At 43.4% G+C, this 21,213-nt stretch overlaps 1 protein-coding gene across 1 annotated transcript in view; it reads right to left on the reverse strand.

The window, feature by feature from the left end:
* Positions 1–21,213, reverse strand: part of EFEMP1 (EGF containing fibulin extracellular matrix protein 1) — a 193,193-nt gene that overhangs the window by 58,376 nt on the left and 113,604 nt on the right. The window contains exons 6-7 of the mRNA XM_063918200.1: positions 7,104–7,223; positions 5,282–5,401 (exon numbers count right to left, since the gene is read on the reverse strand). Of these exons, the coding sequence (XP_063774270.1) occupies positions 5,282–5,401; positions 7,104–7,223 (240 nt within the window). The remainder of the gene's footprint in view (positions 1–5,281; positions 5,402–7,103; positions 7,224–21,213) is intronic.

The following is a 21,213-nucleotide window of genomic DNA, read 5'->3' on the forward strand; positions in this document are numbered from 1 at the left end:
CTTCTGATCCATTACTGTCCTTCTCGATTACTGCGATCAGTAGATGAAGGACCAGTGCTGTAACTAGGTATTTTAGCGCTGTGTGCAGGAAACGGCATTGGCGCCCCCCCTACGCAAGACAGGAGCAATATATAGGGATGTGGCTTCATGGGGAAGGGGCGTGGCCACAAAATAATGCTAATTCATACTACGGTGCATAGTAGTCTCCTCTCCATTATTCAAATTACACTGCACAGTAGCACCACTACACCAGGTAGAGCCCCTTTTTACACATTACAGCAGACAGCGTCCCCTTTTTACACATTACGGCAGACAGCGTCCCCCTTTTTACACATTACGGCAGACAGCGTCCCCTTATTACACATTACAGCAGACAGCGTCCCCCGTTTTACACATTACAGCAGACAGCGTCCCCCTTATTACACATTATGGCAGACAGCGACCCCTTATTACACATTACAGCAGACAGCGTCCCCCGTTTTACACATTACAGCAGACAGCGTCCCCCGTTTTACACATTACAGCAGACAGCGTCCCCCTTTTTACACATTACGGCAGACAGCATCCCCTTTTTGTACACATTACGGCAGCCAGCATCCCCCTTTTTACACATTGCGGCAGACACACGAGGGAGAGATAGAGAGAGAGAGAGAGAGAGAGAGAGAAAGACAGAAAGAGAGAGAGAGATACTTTCCATCTCTCTCATTGACAGTCAGGCTCCTCGTGCTGGCAGAGATCCCGGGCAGCCGCAGGTGAGAAGGAGGAGGAGGGAGGGGGACTGGAGCCACAGCAGCACTATGTAATTGGTAGAGGCACCTCTGCAACACTCCCCTCTCCTTCCGCATTGGCTGCCCGCTGCTGAGAATGCTGGGATGAGGGAACCGCATCCCAGCAGCGCCGGCCAGCCAATACAGAAGGAGAGATGACTGCTGCAGCAGCGCCGCTACCAATGACATCGCGCTGCTGCGGCTCCTGTCCCCCTCCCTCCTCCTCCTCCTTCAAGTTCTCTGCCTCCGGCGCGGCTGCTGCTCTACCTCCAGCTTGGCGCGCGGCACACTACAGACGGCATGTAATGAGTCAATTTGACTCATTACATGCCGCTGGACGTGCGCCCTCAGGGTAACTACGCTGTGTGCCAGGCACACCTGGCACATAGGTAGTTATGGCGCTGTGAAGGACTATTATGTGGGAACACATTATGACCATGAATTGGTGGTCCGGCCGATCCGCAGACCCATCTGATGATTAGGAAGTGCATACACACTTACCAATCCTTGACCCGATGTGTTGTGCCTAACATCACAACTGGGCTGGCATTTACATGTGCCAACCCAGTTGTGATGCCAACTGACCGCCCGTACACACAGCATAATGCAACAATATATATGCAGATATATTGGCCAATGTGATATGTCTGTGAATGACACCTGATACGCCCAGGATATATCGATTGTTGTATTGAACGGCCGATATACCGTCCAGCGTGTACCCAGCATTAGTTGCACCTAGAATCTCCCTGAATTCATCAGGGAGTTGAGCTTCAGCTTTGCAGCACCGACTCTATGGAACTCATTGCCCTGCACAGTTTGAGAGGCCTCCACTTGAGAATCCTTCAAAAACAGACTAAACACCTGTTTAATCTAGCATTTCACTATTGTCCCTTTGGTTCCTAAAAAAATACAACCCATATGCCGGTATTCAATTAGATGTGGTAATTTACCTCAGCTAATTGAGTTGCCTGGGGCTATTCTATTATACCCAATTCCCAGCATTTATCGGGGATTATTGTTACGGATGCCTCAGGCATCCGAAGCATAATCCCCGATAAGTAGCCCTCGGAGTATCAATAACACATGGGTCTGGATAGTCATCCCGGGTCCCATTTGTTTTTGCATGATAACTGGACATTTTTGTCCCAAAGAAAATGGGCATTAATTGATTAGTCTGCATCAGCCCATATTTTTCAGGAGAAAAATTAATGGGGCTAATTGAATTCCAGCCAAAGAATTAATTCTCTCTCCTATTAAGCTTTTTTTTGTATTTTGTGCTGCAAATGCAAGCGTTATGCACTTTTGAGTTTGATTAGGTTAAAAGTGGTTTATAAATAAAATTATACATAATCTTTAATAAAAACTGCAAAAATTGTAAAATGCTTCTCAAAGCCTGATACTGTATCTCTGAAATTGTTATTTTATTCCCAATGTCTGTACATGGCTTAAATGTCACGTCTTATCTGTTGAAATAAAATAAGCTGGAAGGACAAATTTGTTTATCTATAAATTATATTTTTGTTTATTCCCTAAAGAGATGCAACATTAGCTGAAACGCCTCGGCAATTTAACATTTGATAAGCATGATTCAACACAGTTAGCTTTAAATTTGGAAATTTTTACACATACAGAAATTACCTTCAATCTGCCAATTGGCTGTGTATTATGCTTATAAAAATTTTTTTTTTGTGCTAAATCATAGTAATTGGCAGCCCCTAAATATATAATAAACATCTCTGTCTCTATGGAAACCCAATTATTTTCTTTTTGATATTTACAGATGCTTAAGAAGTCGTATCTAGCCATATAGTGAGATATAATAAATTAGTATTAAATTATTTTATATATATTTTTTTTTTCCATTAAAAATATAAATTTTTGGTTTTGGAAAGTTTGACACTAAGGGCCTACTTCAGACCAGATTTCAGCAGCAAATTTGTTAGCTAATGGGCAAAACCATGGGGGTCATTCCAAGTTGATCGCTCACTAGCAACTTTTTGCAGCGCTGCAATCAGGTTAAATCTCGGCAAAACTGCGCATGCGTATGTATCACAATGTGCAGGCATGTCGTACGGGTACAAATAGGATCGGTGCTGGGTGATGTATTTAACGAAGAATCCATTCGCACAGCCGATCGCAAGGTGATTGACAGAAAGAGGGCGTTTGTGGGTGTCAACTGACCGTTTTCTGGGAGTGTTTGGAAAAACACAGGCGTGTCCAAGCGTTTGCAGGGCGGGTGTCTGACGTCAATTCCGGGACCAAAAAGACTGAAGTGATCGCAGCGGCTAAGTCCAGAGCTAGAAATACATTGGGGATAAACCCTTGGTGTCCCCCAGCACACCGAGCTGTACCTGTACCAAGACATGAAAGACTATATATATATATATATATATACTGTATATATATATAAATATATATATATATATATATATATATATATAATAGAAATCCAGAGGTTTTAGTTACATACAGTTTGCAAACATATGATAAGCCACCAGGCCTCAACAAGGTTCCTCTGATGCTGGTGGTCCTAATTTCCTAATTGATTTGAGCAACTTACATTTTGTTCTGTTAGTAAGAGGGGCATGGATGGGACCAGTGTTTGGAGGGTATGCTGGTCTCTGTAGTGCCATTTGGAGATCCTGGGGGTATCTTCAGGTAAGTTATCTCTCAATTTGGATACATTTGCTCAGATGCCATTATCATGAGGCATTATGTTATATTACCCGGAAGGGTTGTTATTATTATTATTATTATTATTATTATTATTATGAGTACCTGGGGTGGGTCTGGGGTACGATTCCCCCTGGATTGGTGGGGCTGGGCTGCTTTGAGGTAGCACACTGTGCAATCTTATTTAGCACCCCCTTAACACATTTATTAATCCTTCTGATCTTTTAATTACACTTTCACTAGTATATAAATTTTTGTATATAGATTTTGCTTTCCTTTTATTAACACATACTAACACTTGACCTGCTCGCATTGTGCTGCCCTGGGGTAGCTGGCACAGACCTAGAGTTAGGGACCACCAGCATCAGAGGAGCCTTGTCAAGGCCTGGTGGCTTATCATACGTTTGCAAACTGTATGTAACTAAGACCTCAGAATTTCTATTATATGTATATATATATATATATATATATATATATATATATACCACTGGTTTTATAATGGCACTCACTGTCAAATGACAACTACCGGGGTCTTTTTGGTTGTTGTCTTTCACCATTTTGCACAGCATAGCTCCTTGAAAAAAACGCCTGTGAGGCGTTGAAACGTTGGTGTTTCACTATACCTGTCACTGTTGATTTATTTTGATGTGATTTAATACACGCCTTTCATGGCTGAACAAATCCGAGGAGTGCCGCCTGGTTCTTCAAGCTGAGGGGAGAGGAGTCGCAATCCCCCCCCAGAGAGCCGTCTTTGGTATATATATATATATATACTGTAGTCTTTCATGTCTTGGTACAGGTACAGCTTGGTGTGCTGGAGGACACCAGGGGTTTATCCCCAATGTATTTCTAGCCAGACTACCCCCTCCCTTTCATGCACCTGAATTGTATTTCCTAATTGATTTGAGCAACTTACATTTTGTTCTGTAAGTCCAGAGCTACTCAGAAACTGCAAAAAACTTCGACTATCTGATTGCAGCGCTGCAAAAAGTTGCTAGCAAGCGTTCAACTCAGAATGACCCCCCCATGTGCATTGCAGTGGGGGAAGATATAACATGTGCAGAGAGAGTTAGATTTGGGTGTGGTGTGTCTAAATTGCAGTGTAAAAATAAAGCAGCCAGTATTTACCCTGCACAGAAACAATATAACCCACCCAAATCTAACTCTTTCTGCAAATGTTATAGCTACCCCACCTGGTTTTGCCCATTAGCTAACAAATTTGCTGCTGCGATCAGGTCTGAATTAGTCCCTAAATACATTGTTTATGCGGGCTCTTTTTTAGCAGAACATGCATGTTGGACTATAGACCTACGACTAGGTTAAATTATTGTATACACATACTGTTACTGTATGTGTTGTATTCAAAGGACATGAATTAAAATATAGCTTCAAAGCAAAGATGAACAAAATATAAAAACCGAAAATTGTATAAAAAAATCTTATTCTGAATTTGGGTGTGGAATTTAGCGAGTTTCTCCATCACAATTTGGCAGTAAGTACAGTATTCATTCAGTATTCATTGAGGAATCCTCTCTATTATTTCTTCCATCTGTTCTATTGCATTAGGATACCCCATTCACACCAAAGAGCAGCATGAGCTCTATTTATAAACTGTAAAGGCAGCAAAATGTAGAATGACAAATTTACACATACATTTTCGAATTTCCATTGTACGGAATGGAGAAACAAAAGAGGAACTTTCTTTTAAACGTATTAAAATAAAAATATACATTTAGTATTTTTTCATTCTTAAAATGCAACATAAATCTAAAAATATAAATATAAAACACATGTTCATGGTAAAAACACAAATTTAATGCATTTGCAAATTAATTTACCTTCACAATTGATTCTGTCCCTGCTCATTTCATACCCTGGATTGCACTGACACATATAAGACCCAATCATATTGTAGCATTCTTGTGCACAAGGACTGCTTGTATTACATTCGTCAATATCTGTAGAGTCAACAAATATTTTTCTGAGTATTTATGAAAATATCATATATATGAATAAATAATTCTTTACCATAAACTCTTTCAAATTTAAATAACATATTCTATAAATCACACATATATTAATAAGCGCCTGTGTGAATCATCAAAGGGGGGACATACAGTATATGCACAGTATACTGTGTATTCTTAAAATAATTAAGAATCAAAGAAATGTCCCTATATACTGTAGCTACTGTTTGACCTGCATCTCATCAAACAGGGGACCCTTTCCACTGGGACACTGTATCCTCCTGGTGTGACGAGAACTGCAGTGCTGTATATGAAGGCAGCCACAGCAAAGGAGTCTCAGTTGATCCAGGTCTATTCAATGGAGTAGAGCAGATACTCAAACTCAGTCCTCAGGACCCCAAACGGTTCATGTTTTGTAGGTCACCTATAGATTTTTAAAATGTGACAGTTGGTGATACACAGTGCACCTGCTGGGTGACATGGAAAACATGAACCATGTGGGGTCCTGAGGACCGAGTTTGAGAACCACTGGAGTAGAGCACTGCTTTTTTGAATAATAGTAGAAAGATTGGGTTCACAGGTGAATGTCTGCCCTTACATACAAGAAATATATTTCTGGGTGGCAAGTCAGGGGCAGTCAGATTTTCTAGAGAGAGTGATTTTAGAGCAAGTGTGGCCAGCCCATGAAGAAGAGGGATGCAGTTTTTATGCCGGCGGTTGGGATCCCGTCACCGCAGTCCAGACCGCTGAAAATGCCGACAGCCGGAATGCCGGCTAACAGGGGCTATTCCCACTCGTAGGTGTCCACGACACCCATAGAGTGGGAATAGAACCTGTGGCGAGCTCAGCGAGCCACCGAGCCCGCTGCGTGACAAGTGCAGCGAGCCCGCAAGGGGCTCCGTTGTGCTCGTCCCCCCCTGCCGGCATTCTTGTGGCTGGGATCCCGGGGTCGGTATGCTGATCCCAGGGATTCTGACCTCCAGCATATCAGCCCCAACCCAAAGAAGACATACAGAAATTAGCACTTAACCATCTATAATTTGCCTCATACAAAGTGCAGTGAATGTAACACTTCAGACACAATGCCAACGATGACAGTAAGCTGTTAGATGTGGCAGTAGGGCCAACTTTCATGTACTGAATGTTTTCTTTCTGCATGTGGGGCCCATTCCACTCTGCAGAGTCCAGGACTCTGGTTGAGAAGTAGAAGAACCTAGCACTTTCCCTGGACATATTAAAAGGTCGTGGACACATTAAAAAAATCACATGTGGTGCTAATTATATCATTTGTTATACAGAGGATATCTGTAAAACATGCAGCTCTAATAAAATGATAAATACACTATCATGGTATGAACGGGTGGGTTTGTGGTCAGGGGTTCCCAGGCAACCAGAACACCCCCTCGTGTTTGCCTATGCAGATAACCAGGTTAATTAGGGCATACATATATACATAAATATTGTTGGTCTAAAAGTGGACAATCAATTTAATTTAATGACTGGTGAGGTTTTATTTGGACTAACACTTAAGCATCAGGGGCTCCCTGTTTATCCTTTGAAATTAATGTGCAGACTTTTGTTCTTTTTGAGGTATACGCAGATTAGTATGGATACATAAAATTATGAATTCATTCCTACATTACTTTTTATGAACACATCCATTTGAAACATATAGTGAAATAATATTACTTACCTATGCAGCTGTAGTTATTGGGTGAAAGCTGAAAGCCAGAACTGCATTGACAGTAATATGAACCCAGTGTATTGACACACTGATGCTGACAAAATGGAGTCACTGAACATTCATCTATGTCTGTGTTACAGGATAAAGAAAAAAGTGAGTGAGCAAATATTATTTGTGTGTGAATATAAAATTATTATCTATTCATAATAAGATGATCTCTGTCATTTGCAAACAGTTTTTTTCCCTAAACAAGGAGACATTTTTGTCTATAAATAGGTAGCAAATGTAATCCGGTCTTTTGTCTGGTTTGATGTTATTATTGAAATAATAAGCCATTGTGACATAAATAAATAGTTTGTGCTTAATATGTGAGTTACTGCCATCCGCTCTTGAAACTTTTGGAGAGACAGTTTAAAGAGAAGGTGGCAATGCACCATTCCTCGATACTGCAGCTGACCTCTCTGTCAACAGTGAACAGTGACTCACCACTTTGCTGCTTATCATCATAATTCACAATTACGTTACAGAATAATTAATCATATTCCACTGAATAACAGACTTAAGGGGGGAGAGCCCATAGAGACAGATAACAGACTTAGGGGGGGGGGGGGGGAGAGCCCATAGAGAGAGATAACAGACTTAGGGGGAGAGCCATAGAGACAGCTAACAGATTTAGGGGGGAGAGCCCATAGAAGGAGATAACAGACTTAGGGGGGAGAGCCCATAGAGACAGATAACAGACTTGGGGGGAGAGCCCATAGAGAGAGATAACAGACTCAGGGGAAGAGCCCATAGAGAGAGATAACAGACTTAGGGGGGAGAGCCCATAGAGAGAGATAACCGACTTAGGGGGGAGAGCCCATAGAGACAGATAACAGACTTGGGGGGAGAGCCCATAGAGAGAGATAACAGACTTGGTGGGAGAGCCCATAGAGAGAGATAACAGACTTGGGGGGGTGGGGTGTGGGGGGGGGAGAGCCCATGGAGAAAGATATCAGACTTGGAGGGAGAGCCATTTGAGAGAAATAAGAGACGGGTGGAAAGCCCATGGAGAGAGATAACAGACTATGGAGGAGAGTCCAGGGAGAGAGATAACAGAATTGGGGGGGGGGGGGAAGAAACAATAGAGAGAGATAACATACTTTGGGGGGAGAGTCCAGGGAAAGAGATAACAGACTTGGGGGGGGGGGGGGAGAAGCCATAGAGAGAGATAACAGACTTGGCGGGGGAGAGCCATTGGAGAGAGATAATAGGTTTGGGGGGAGTGCCCATGGAGAGAGATAACAGACTTGGGGGGAGAGCCCTTGGAGAGAGATAACAGGCTTGGGGGGAGAGCCCATGTAGAGCGATAACAGACTTGGGGGGAGAGCCCATAGAGAGATAACAGACTTGGGGGAAGATCCTTTGGAGAGAGATACCAGACTTGGTGGGAGAGCCCATTGAGAGATATAACAGACTTTAGGGAAGAGACCATGGAGAGAGATAAAAGACTTGGGGGGGGGGGGGTATCTATGGAGAGAGATAACAGACTTTAGGGGAGAGACCATGGAGAGATAACAGACTTGGGGGAAGATCCTTTGGAGAGAGATACCAGACTTGGTGGGAGAGCCCATTGAGAGAGATAACAGACTTTAGGGAAGAGACCATGGAGAGAGATAAAAGACTTGGGGGGGGGGGGGGGAATCTATGGAGAGAGATAACAGACTTTAGGGGAGAGACCATGGAGAGAGATAAAAGACTTGGGGGGAGATCTATGGAGAGAGATAACAGGATTTAGGGGAGAGATCATGGAAAGAGATAACAGACTTGGGGGGAGAACTATGGAGAGGGATAACAGACATGGCGGGGAGAGCCCATGGAGAGAGATAACAGACTTTAGTGGAGAGCGCATGGAGAGAGATGCCAGACTTGGTGGGAGAGCGCATGGAGAGAGATAACAGACTTTAGGGGAGAGACCATGGAGAGATAACAGACTTGGGGGAAGATCCTTTGGAGAGAGATACCAGACTTGGTGGGAGAGCCCATTGAGAGAGATAACAGACTTAGGGAAGAGACCATGGAGAGAGATAAAATACTTGGGGGGGGGATCTATGGAGAGAGATAACAGACTTTAGGGGAGAGACCATGGAGAGAGATAAAAGACTTGGGGTGAGATCTACGGAGAGAGATAACAGGATTTAGGGGAGAGATCATGGAAAGAGATAACAGACTTGGGGGGAGAACTATGGAGAGGGATAACAGACATGGCGGGGAGAGCCCATAGAGAGAGATAACAGACTTTAGTGGAGAGCGCATGGAGAGAGATGCCAGACTTGGGGGGAGAGCGCATGGAGAGAGATAACAGGATTTAGGGGAGAGATCATGGAAAGAGATAACAGACTTGGGGGGAGAACTATGGAGAGGGATAACAGACATGGCGGGGAGAGCCCATGGAGAGAGATAACAGACTTTAGTGGAGAGCGCATGGAGAGAGATGCCAGACTTGGGGGGTGAGCGCATGGAGAGAGATAGCAAAGTTTGGCGTAGAGCGCAAGGCAAGAGACAACAGACTTGGGGGGAAGCCCTTGGAGAGAGATAACAGACTTGGGGGGTAGAGCCCATGAAAATAAATAACATACTGTACTTGGGGGGAGAGCCCATGCAGAGAAATAACATACTGTACTTGGGCAAGAGAAAAAGTAGAGAAGTTGCGCAAAGTAACCATTAAGATTCTAATTGTATTTTTCTAGCACAGTCTTTTTATTTGACAGAAGCTGATTCGATTTTTTTGGCAATTGCTCCACTTTATCTCTCTCCTTATCTCTTGATACATAACCTCCTTAATACCTTATCACCCAAAGGACTTAACGAGTAATTAGGTCTCCAGTGTTTTTTGTAAAGTCTGGATTGTCTTTTTGATCCATAACTTTGGTAATAACAGGAATTATCTGTTGTGCTTCGCATATTGGGGGTCATTCCAATAGCTAGTTTTAGCAGCCGTGCAAACGCTTTGCCACCGCCCACTGGGGAGTGTATTTTAGCTTAGCAGAAGTGCGTACACATGTGCAGCCGTGCTCTGCAAAAACAGTTTGTGCAGTTTCTGAGTAGCTCGGAACCTATTTAGCGCTTGCAATCACTTCAGCCTATTCGTGTCCGGATTTGACGTCATACACCCGCCCAGCGAACGCCCAACCACACCTGTGTTTTTTCAGACACGCCTGCATTCTTGCAAGCACTCCCTGAAAACTGTCAGTTGACACCCAGTAACGCCCCCTTCTTGTCAATCTTTTTGCGGCCGCCAGTGCGAAGAAAAACTTTGCTAGAACCTGAGCACCACCACAAAGAGCTTTGTACCCGTACATCGCGCGTGCGCATTGCGGGGCATATGCATGTGCAGAAATGCAGTTTTTTCACCTGATCGCTGCGCTGCGAAAATCGGCAGCGAGCGATCAACTCGGAATGACCCCCATTATTATCTAGCTGTATTTTGATCTACTCTGTCATATAATCAAACCATTTATGTTGATACTATGACGTTTATACACTTTTAATTTAAACAACTTTTGATTGCAATTATTCAGTAAATTGGCTTTAAAACTGTATATTTGTGTATATTGTTACTATGTTTTGCATGTTACGATGGAAGTTCTTCTTCCGGCATGGCATGCATGCATCTGTTCCATTTGATATTCTGTAGGGCGCATACAGCGTTTGTTAAGTGTGTAAGTGAATGCCCAGCCTCAGGTGTTGTCTATCAGATATGTGGTATATACTGCTGTTTGTTTGTTTGTTTGTTTGTTTGTTTGTTAATTGTATTATCGTCCCTGATGAAAATAGCTTCCTTCTATTGAAATGTTGGAATAACAGCATACTTGCTGACATTCTGGCTGCTCCTTCTAGGAGGGGGAAGTCAGGACAGCACAACAGGGGCACGGCATCAGCATAGGTGGACGGTGCGTGGGCATGGAGATGCTATCATGTCATCGTGGCCCTGCTTCCCGCTATACAATGCCCAGATTACAATGCCCATGCATTATTAAGTGTGGGGGGTGGGGCTATGATGATGCAATTCAGTGTGAATCATATAATTGCCCCCATTCCACCCACTTTCACAGATGGCTGCAGGGGGGTATGGATGGGTGCAGGGAGCTCGGGAGGTTTGCCAACTTTTCTGGGCAGACAGGAGTGCCACGCGTTTTTTGGGAGCCTCACGGCCATTTCCGGTATTGTAGGTAAGAATGAATAAAGATGTATTGTTGAACGGATTTCAAGTCTCGGAGTGCAGCCTTCTTTTTTTGGTTTTGTGTGTGTCTCCTGATGAAGTCAATCCTCTAGATGGAGGCTTCAGAGACAAAACGCGTTGAGGATATATTGCACTACACCAGCACTTTCTTCCCCTCACTAAATGTAAGAACCAAGTGTTTTTATTACTTTGTATTGTCTGTGGTTGTACAGTAAAGCTACAGTTTGTGTTTTGTGTTTTGGTTTTGGTTCTGGTTCCCTGCTCGTGTTTTGGATCTGGATTGGTTTTGCCAAAACCACCCTTTCGGGTTTTGGTTTTGGATCTGGATGATTTTTGAATTGAACATAAAAACAGCTAAAATCATAGAATTTGGGGGTAATTTTGATCCTACAGTATTATTAACCTCAATAACATTCATTTCCACTCATTTCCAGTCTATTCTGAACACCTCACACCTCACAATATTGTTTTTAGGCCAAAAGGTTGCACCAAGGTGGCTGTATGACTAAGCTAAGCGACACAAGTGTGCGGCACAAACACCTGGCCCATCTAGGAGTGGCACTGCAGTGGCAGACTTGATGGCAGATTTAAAAAATAGGCCCCAAACAGCACATCATGCAAAGAAGTAAAAAAGGTGCAATGAGGTAGCGGTATGACTAAGGTAAGCGACACAAGTGTACTATACAAACACCTGGCCCATTTAGGAGTGGCACTGCAGTTGCAGACAGAATACCACTTAAAAAAACTAGTCCCCAAACAGCACATCATGCAAAGAAGTAAAAGAGGTGCAATGAGGTAGCTGTATGACTAAGCTAAACGACACAAGTGTGTAGCACAAACACCTGGCCCATCTAGAACTGGCACTGCAGTTGCGGATAGGATGGCACTTAAAAAAAACTAGGCCCCAAACAGCACATCATGCAAAGAAGAAAAAGAAGTGCAATGGGGTAGCTGTATGACTAAGCTAAGCGACACAAGTGTGTTGCACAAACAACATGGGACTTGCTGGAATTTGCCCAGATGTAATACATGCACAATATTGGTGGCACAGGAGAACGTACCCCTAAACTACACACACACGCACACACACACACACACACACACACACACACACACACACACACACACACGGCAAAGCTTGTAAAATTAATTTGGATAATAATAACCCGTTTATTTGGAGCTATTATAATAATATGCAGCACAGGCCAGTGTACCCCTACACCAGACAGGGCAAGCCCTGTAAACATTATTTGGATAATAATATAAGTAATGTTTATAACCCTTTTATTTGGAATAAATAATATACAGCTCAGTACACCGCCACTGGACTTATGGCAGCACAAGACATCACCAATGGATTGGACTTATATGGCAGTACCCCTGGAGTTGTACGTAAGTGTTAGACAGGATGGCACTTTAAAAAAATTAGTCCCAAAACAACACACGATGCAAAGAAGAAAAAGAAGTGCAAGATGGAATTGTCCTTGGGACCTCCTACCCACCCTTATGTTGTATAAACAGGACATGCACACTTTAACAAACCAGTCATTTCAGCGACAGGGTCTGCCACAATACTGTGGCTGAAATGTCTGGGCCCAAACCAAAAAAGAAGCAATCAATCTATACTTGCACAAACTGGCTCTACAGAGGATGTCGACCTCATCCTCATCTCCGATTCCTCACCCCTTTCAGTATGTACATCCTCATCCTCACAGAGTATTAATTCGTCCCCACTGGAATCCACCATCACAGGTCCCTGTGTACTTTCTGGAGGCAATTGCTGGTAAAGGTCTTCCTGGAGGAATTTATAATTCATTTTGATGAACATAATCTTCTCCACATTTTGTGGACGTAACCTCCTATGCCGATTGATGACAAGGTTACCGGTTGTACTAAACACTCTTTCGGAGTACACACTGGAGGGGGGTGGGCAACTTAGGTAAAATAAAGCCAGTTTGTGCAAGGGCATCCAAATTGCCTCTTTTTCCTGCCAGTATACGTATGGAGTGTCTGACATGCCTACTTGGATGCTGTCACTCATATAATCGTCCACCATTCTTTCAATGGTGACAACATCATATGCAGTGACAGTAGACATGTCAGTAATCGTTGGCAGGTCCTTCAGTCCAGACCAGATGTCAGCACTCGCTCCTGACTGCCCTACATCACTGCCAGCGGGTGGACTAGGACATTTTATCCTTTTCCTCGCGGCCCCAGTCACGTGTGGCAAGTTTGAAGGGTTGGAGAACCTTGTACAAGATGGAAATCATTCTCCACTGTGCTTGAGTCAGGTGCATTACCCCTCCTTTGCCTATATTGTAGGTGGATGTATAGGCTTGAATGGCCTTTTGCTGCTCCTCCATCCTCTGAAGCTTATAGAGTATTGAATTCCACCTCGTTACCACCTCTTGCTTCAGTTGGTGGCAGGGCAGGTTCAGGAGTCTTTCCTGGGGCTCCATTCTTTGGCACGCGGTGGCTGCATGTCGAAAGTGGCACACAATTTTTAGGGCCACCGACAGCATCTCCTGCACGCCCTTGTAATTTTTCAAAAAATTCTGCACCACCAAATTAATTGTATGTGAAAAACATGGGACGTGCTGGAATTCGCCCAGATTTAATACACGCATAATATTGGTGGCATTGTCTGACATCACATATCCCCAGGAGAGTCTAAGTGGGGTAAGCCATTGTGCGATGTTGTCCCTCAGTTTCTGTAAGAGGTTGTCAGCGGTGTGCCTCTTATGGAAAGCGGTGATACATAGCATTGCCTGCCTAGGAACGAGTTGGCGTTTGCGAGATGCTGCTGCTGGTGCCGCTGCTGTTGTTATTGCTGCAGGAGGCAATACATCTACCCATTGGGCTGTCACAGTCATATAGGCCCTCATTCCGACCCAATCGCATGCTGCACTTCCTCGCAGTGGTGCGATTGGGTCTGGAATGCGCATGCGCGGCATGCGCATTGAGATTGCGCGTCATTGCCCGCAACAATGCTGACAATGGAGAAAGTGGTTGCAGCAGCGACCGCAAGAAGATTGACTGCAGGAAGGCATTCCGAGGCGTCAACTTACCATTGGAGGCCATTTTCAGGGAGTGGTAAGACAAACGCAGGCGTTTCCAGGCGAACGGAGGGCGGATGTGTGACGTCAAAGCCAACCCCATTATTGCTGGATTAGTTGCACAGAGTAAGTATGTCCAGGGCTGGTCTTGATTTGTGTGAAACTTTTTTAGCATAGCAGGGCTGCACAAAGCGATCGCAGCCCTGCAATGATAAAATACAGTTCCCCATAGGCGGAGATTGGTTGATCGCACCAGCAGCAAAGAGTTGCTTGGTGCGATAAACTCAGAATGAGGGTCATAGTCCTTAATCTGCCCTGTTCCACTTGTCCACATGTCCGTGGTTACGTGGACAGTGGGTACAACTGCTTTTTTTAGGACACTGAGAACACTTTTTCTGATGTCTGTACATTCTCGGTATCGCCTGCCTAGTGAAGTGGAACCTAGATGGGATTTGGTACCGGGGACACACTACCTCTATCAGTTCTCTAAATCCCACTGAACTAATGGTGTATACCGGAAACACGTCTAACACCAACATAGCTGTCAAAGTCTCAGTTATCCGCTTTCCAACAGGGTGACTGCTGTCATATTTCATCTTCCTCGCAAAGGACTGTTGGACAGTCAATTGCTTAGTTGAAGTAGTACACGTGGTCTTCCGACTTCTCACTTTGGGATGACGATTGGCTCCCAGCAGTAACAACAGCAGCTGCGGCAGCAACAGCAGCAGTAGGCGTACCACTCAAGGATCCTCCGGAGGAATCCCAGTTAGGAGAGGACTCCTCAGTCTTGCCAGTGACATGGCCTGCAGGACTACTGATGTTCCTGACTGAGGAGGAAGTTGACGTTGAGGGAGTTGGTGGTGTGGCTTGCAGGAGCTTGGGTACAAGAGGAAGAAGGTATTTAGGTGTCAGTGGACTGCTTACGCTCTTACCCAAAGTTTCACAACTTGACACTGACTTCTGACGAATGCGCAGGTGACGTATAAGGGAGGGTGTTCCTAGGTGGTTAACGTCCTTACCCCTACTTATTATGGATTGAGAGAGGCAACACACGGCTTGACACCTGTTGTCCGGATTTGTGGAGAAATAATTCCACACCGAAGAGGTGACTTTTTTGTTTTTTTGCCCAGGCATCACAATGGGCTTATTCATCCCACGGACAACAGGTGTCTCCCCCGGTGCCTGATTTAAACAAACCACATCACCATCAGAATCCTCATCATCAACTTCCTCCTCAGAAAAAGCAACACCCATATCCTCATCCTGGTGTACTTCAACAGTGACATCTTCAATTTGAATATCAGAAACTGGACTATGGGTGCTACCTCCAGCATTTACAGAGGGCATGCAAATGGTGGAAGGAGCCACCTCTTCCCGTCCAGTGTTGAGAAGGTCAGGCATCGCAACCGCCGACACACTTGAACTCTCCTTGGGGATTTGTGATACGCACAGTTTTTTGCTGTGCTTTTGCCATCTTAACTCTTACCATTTTTCTAGTGGAAGGATGAGGGCTTCCATCATCATGTGAAGCTGAACCACTAGTCATGAACATAGGCCAGGGCCTTGGCCGTTCTTTGCCACTCCATGTCGTAAATTGCATATTGGCAAGTTTGCGTTTCTCCTCAGACCATTTAAATTTATTTTTTGGGGTCTTTTTACTGAATTTTGGCTTTTTGGATTTTACATACCCTCTACTATCACATTGGGCATTGGCCTTGGCAGACGACGTTGAGGGCATTTCATCATCTATGTCATGGCTAGTGGCAGCAGCTTCAACACTAGGAGGAAGTGGTTCTTGATCTTTCCCTATTTTATCCTCCAAATTTTTGTTCTCCAATATTTTTTATATAAAACAATATGCGGCACAGGACATCGTATCCCTACACCACACAGGGCAAACCCTGTAAAAATTATTTGGATTAAATATTAATAACCCCTTTAAATTGAATAAATAATATACAGCACAGGTCAGTACCACTGGACTTATACGGCAATACCACTGGCTGGATTTATACGGCAGTATCACTGAATTTATACACCAGTACCACTGGAATTATACGGCAGTATCACTGGAATTATATGGCAGTACCACTGGACTGGATTTATATGGCAGTATCACTGGATTTATACGCCAGTACCACTGGAATTATACTGCAGTATCACTGGAATTATACGGCAGTATCACTGGACTTATAGGCCAGTACCACTGGAATTATACGGCAGTACCACTGGATTTATACGCCAGTACCACTGGAATTATACGGCAGTATCACTGGAATTATACGCTAGTACCACTGGAATTATACGGCAGTATCACTGGAATTATACGGCAGCAGTACCACTGGAGTTAAATGGCAGTACCACTGAACTGGATTTATACGGCAGTATCACTGGACTTATACGCCAGTACCACTGGAATTATACGGTAGTATCACTGGAATGCTCTGGCAGTACCACTGGATTTATAAGCCAGTACCACTGCATTTATATGACAGTATCACTGGACATATTCGGCAGTATCACTGGAATTGTATGGCAGTACCACTGGACATATACGGCAGTATCACTGGACTGGATTTATACGCCACTACCACTGGATATATAGAGCTGTACCACTGGACATATATAGCAGTCTTACTGGAATTATATGACAGTTCCACTGGACATATACGGCAGTATCACCATATTTATGTAACAGTACTGCTGGAATTATACTGTAGTATCACTGGAATTATACAGTAATACTAATGGACTTACACGGCAGTACCACTGTACTGGATTTATACGGCAGTATCACTGGACTTATACGCCAGTACCACGGGAATTATACGGTAGTATCACTGGAATGCTCTGGCAGTACCACTGGAATTATACGGCAGTACCACTGGACATATACGGCAGTATCACTGGACTGGATTTATACGCCAGTACTACTGGATTGATATGGCAGTATCACTGGACATATTTGGCAGTATCACTGGAATTATATGGCAGTACCACTGGACATATATGGCAGTATCACTGGATTGGATTTATACGCCAGTACCACTGGATATATAGAGCAGTACCACTGGACATATATGGCAGTCTTACTGGAATTATATGACAGTTCCACTGGACATATACGCCAGTATCACTATATTTATGTGACAGTACTGCTGGACTTACACGGCAGTACCACTGGACTTGATTTATACGGCAGTATCACTGGAATTATACGGCAGTATCACTAAAATGATATGGCAGTACCACTGGACTTATACGGCAGTAGCAATGGACTGGATTTATACAGCAGTATCACTGGACTTATACACCAGTACCACTGGAATTATACGGCAGTATCACTGGAATTATATGGCAGTACCACTGGAATTATACGGTAGTACCACTGGACATATACGGCAGTATCACTGGACTGGATTTATACACCAGTACCAGTACCACTGTATTTATATGACAGTACCACTGGACATATACAGCAGTATCACTGTATTTATATGGCAGTACCACTGGACATATACGGAAGTATCACTGAACTGGATTTATACGCCAGTACCACTAGATTTATACGGCAGTATCACTGGACATATACGGCAGTATCACTGGAATTATATGACAGTACCCCTGGACATATACCGCAGTATCACTTGACTGGATTTATATGCCAATACCACTGGATTTATATGGCAGTACCACTGGACATATACGGCAGTATCACTGGAATTCTCTGGCAGTACCACTGGACATATACGGCTATATCACTGGACTGGATTTATATGCCAATACCACTGGATTTATAAGGCAGTACCACTGGACATATACGGCAGTATCACTGGAATTCTCTGGCAGTACCACTGGACATATACGGCAATATCACTGGACTGGATTTATACGCCAGTACCACTGGATTTATATGGCATTACCACTGGACATATTCGGCAGTATCACTGGATTTATATGGCAGTACCACTGGACATATACGGCAGTATCACTGGACTGGATTTATCCGCCAATACCACTGGATTTATATGGCAGTACCACATGACATATACGGCAGTATCACTGGAATTATATGGCAGTACCACTGGACATATACGGCATTATCACTGGATTTATACGGCAGTACCGCTAGACATATACAGCAGTATCAATGGACATATACAGCAGTACCACTGGACATATACAGCAGCACAGGGACACCAGCACTGTACTGAAGCAGGATAACACAGCAGCACTGCAATGGACTGGACTTATACAGCAGCACTGGACATATGGCAGCAGAGGACACCACCACTGTGACTGGACTGATGCAGCACAATACACCACCACTGAACTGATGCAGCACAAAACAGCACCACTGGACTGAAGTTATACAGCTACACTGGACATATGGCAGCAGAGGACACCACCGTGATTGGACTGATGCAGCACAAGACACTACCATTTTACTGATGCAGGACAATGAGGACGGAGACACGTCCTCTCACTACACTCTCCAATGCCCGAGTGAAAATGGCGGCGATGCGTGTTTTCTTATATGGAATTCAAACCCCGCGAGAATCCAACAGCGGGATGATGACGTTCCGCCTCGTTCTGGTTTCCGAGTCAGGAGGGAATACCCGAGCCTGGCTCGGATCCAGGCTCGGGTTGTGACGTTGGTGGGGTTTGGTTCTCAGGGAGCCAAACCTGCTCATCTCTAATATATATACATGCAGTATATATATATATATATATATAGATAGATAGATAGATAGATAGATAGATATCAAGGTAATCTTCCCAAGCAGGAGATGCTTTTCCTGATGACAGGACTCAGCGTCCCGAAAAGCTGAAGTAAAAACATTTGCTATTCACAAATCCTCCAGTGCCGTGTGTTACTCTCTCCACCTGGGGAGATTACCTTGCTATCTACACATTTCTACAAAGGCACGGAGGTACTATTATTCTAATCCCAAGAGTGCAGATCCAGCTCTCTCTCTCTCTCTCTCTATATATATATATATATATATATATACACACACTGTATAAAACCCTCAATCACTCACTGAATGACTCATCACTAATTCTCTTACTTCCCGATATGTTAGGAAGCTGAAACATAGGTATTCTTCAGGTGGGAAATAGGAAAGTTAAGTAACTAGAGTTTTAATAAACCACCCCTAAGGAGATGAATAGAGGGTTGACATACTGGCGTCATTACCGATGCGTGGCTTGTGTTGAATGAATGATAACGCCCAAACAGACAATCAGATCAAGATTTGGACTGAACCTCCAGGGTGTAGAATTTAATAAACTACAAAAATGGTCCTGTCACTTCTTACCGTGTCTGCTGCGGGTGCTTCTAGGGTAACGCCAAAAACCATAGATTAATATTTACATACATTAAGACGTCTCACAGTTACATCTAATTAGATTTACCAAATTGTTAACACTCATTTATATTTACAACCGTGAAAATCAGAAACTCCCGTGCGAAGAACTGGTGGAACAGCAAGTATATATATTTAAAACTTTTTACAGTACAAATCACAATGAATATATATGCACCAAAAAGCGGATATGATACCACTTTTTGTACCATCCTAGACAGAATGCACGTTTGTACCAAATTTGTCTTTACGGTAATGTGGATACAGTTTTCAAACACCCAACTCGTTTTGTCATTGTCGACTTTATCAGGAGTGGTGTACATTAGGTAGGTATGGAAACCAATCACTGGTGATTTAAGTGTGAGACAATTTCTGGCTTTATTAATAGAGTATCTTAATAATAAACAGTTTTAAAAACAGAGTGCAAATGCCCCTGTGCAACCAGGTAGGGTCATTTTTTATTTGAAATCCAGAAAAGGAGAAAGTAAAAGCTGGATATTTATTAATATACATTAAAATAGAAAAATAAACTAAATTCACACACAGTTTAGCTAAATTCATTACAAAATCACCCAACTCCACAACAAATTTATACAAGCAATACTGAAAAATGTATTCTTGTAAAATTAGTATGGATCCAACTTTTTTGTGGATTTGATTTTTTGTTTGAATCAGGTCTGGCTCGACCAGTGCAGTAGAACGGGATGCCATATTATAGGACACAGTTCAGCTGCTGGTCACCAGCCATTGAGAGCTGCAACATCACCTGGGTCCTGATTAAAATAGAAGGATCTTACCGAGTATTCTTATCTTATTAATTGTCATCAATTCCAGGCATGGCCCATTCTGCCTAGTGTTAGCCTATGTAGTGCACCTAAAATGGATGACTTACCTGGACCTTGAGTGGGTAGGATGATTATTCCTGCAACTAATGATTAAAAATGGCTGCCACACCCTGTGTAGTATCTCAATGCTCTCTGTGCTTCATACAAAGCTACATCTACTTATTGTTTTCATAGTTTGTATATTATGTACTGTATTATGTTCATTCTATCTGTTAAGGGCCTTGAGTCCTATGGGAGAAAGAGCGCAATATAAAAAAATAAATAAGAAAATATATTATTAATGTTCAAATTTAGGGGGACATTTACTAAGCAGTGATAAGAGCGGAGAAGTGAGACAGTGGAGTAGTTACCCCATCAACCAATCAGCAGCTCTGTATAATTTTATAGTATGCAAATTGTAGATGTTACTTCAGTGCTGATTGGATTTCCATGGGCAACTTCTCCACTAGCTCACTTCTCCGCTCTTATCTCTGCTTAGTAAATGTCCCCCTAATGTGTTACGCTTCAATAAATCATAACTCTCACCACATACAGAATGAGTCCTGGAGTATGAGCTGAGACGTACAGAAAATGGGGACTTGCACTCATAGTATTTATAGGAGAGTGACACACAGGAACCACGGGCGG

The sequence above is a fragment of the Pseudophryne corroboree genome, chromosome 4 (assembly GCF_028390025.1).
Source record: "Pseudophryne corroboree isolate aPseCor3 chromosome 4, aPseCor3.hap2, whole genome shotgun sequence".
NCBI lineage: Eukaryota > Metazoa > Chordata > Amphibia > Anura > Myobatrachidae > Pseudophryne > Pseudophryne corroboree.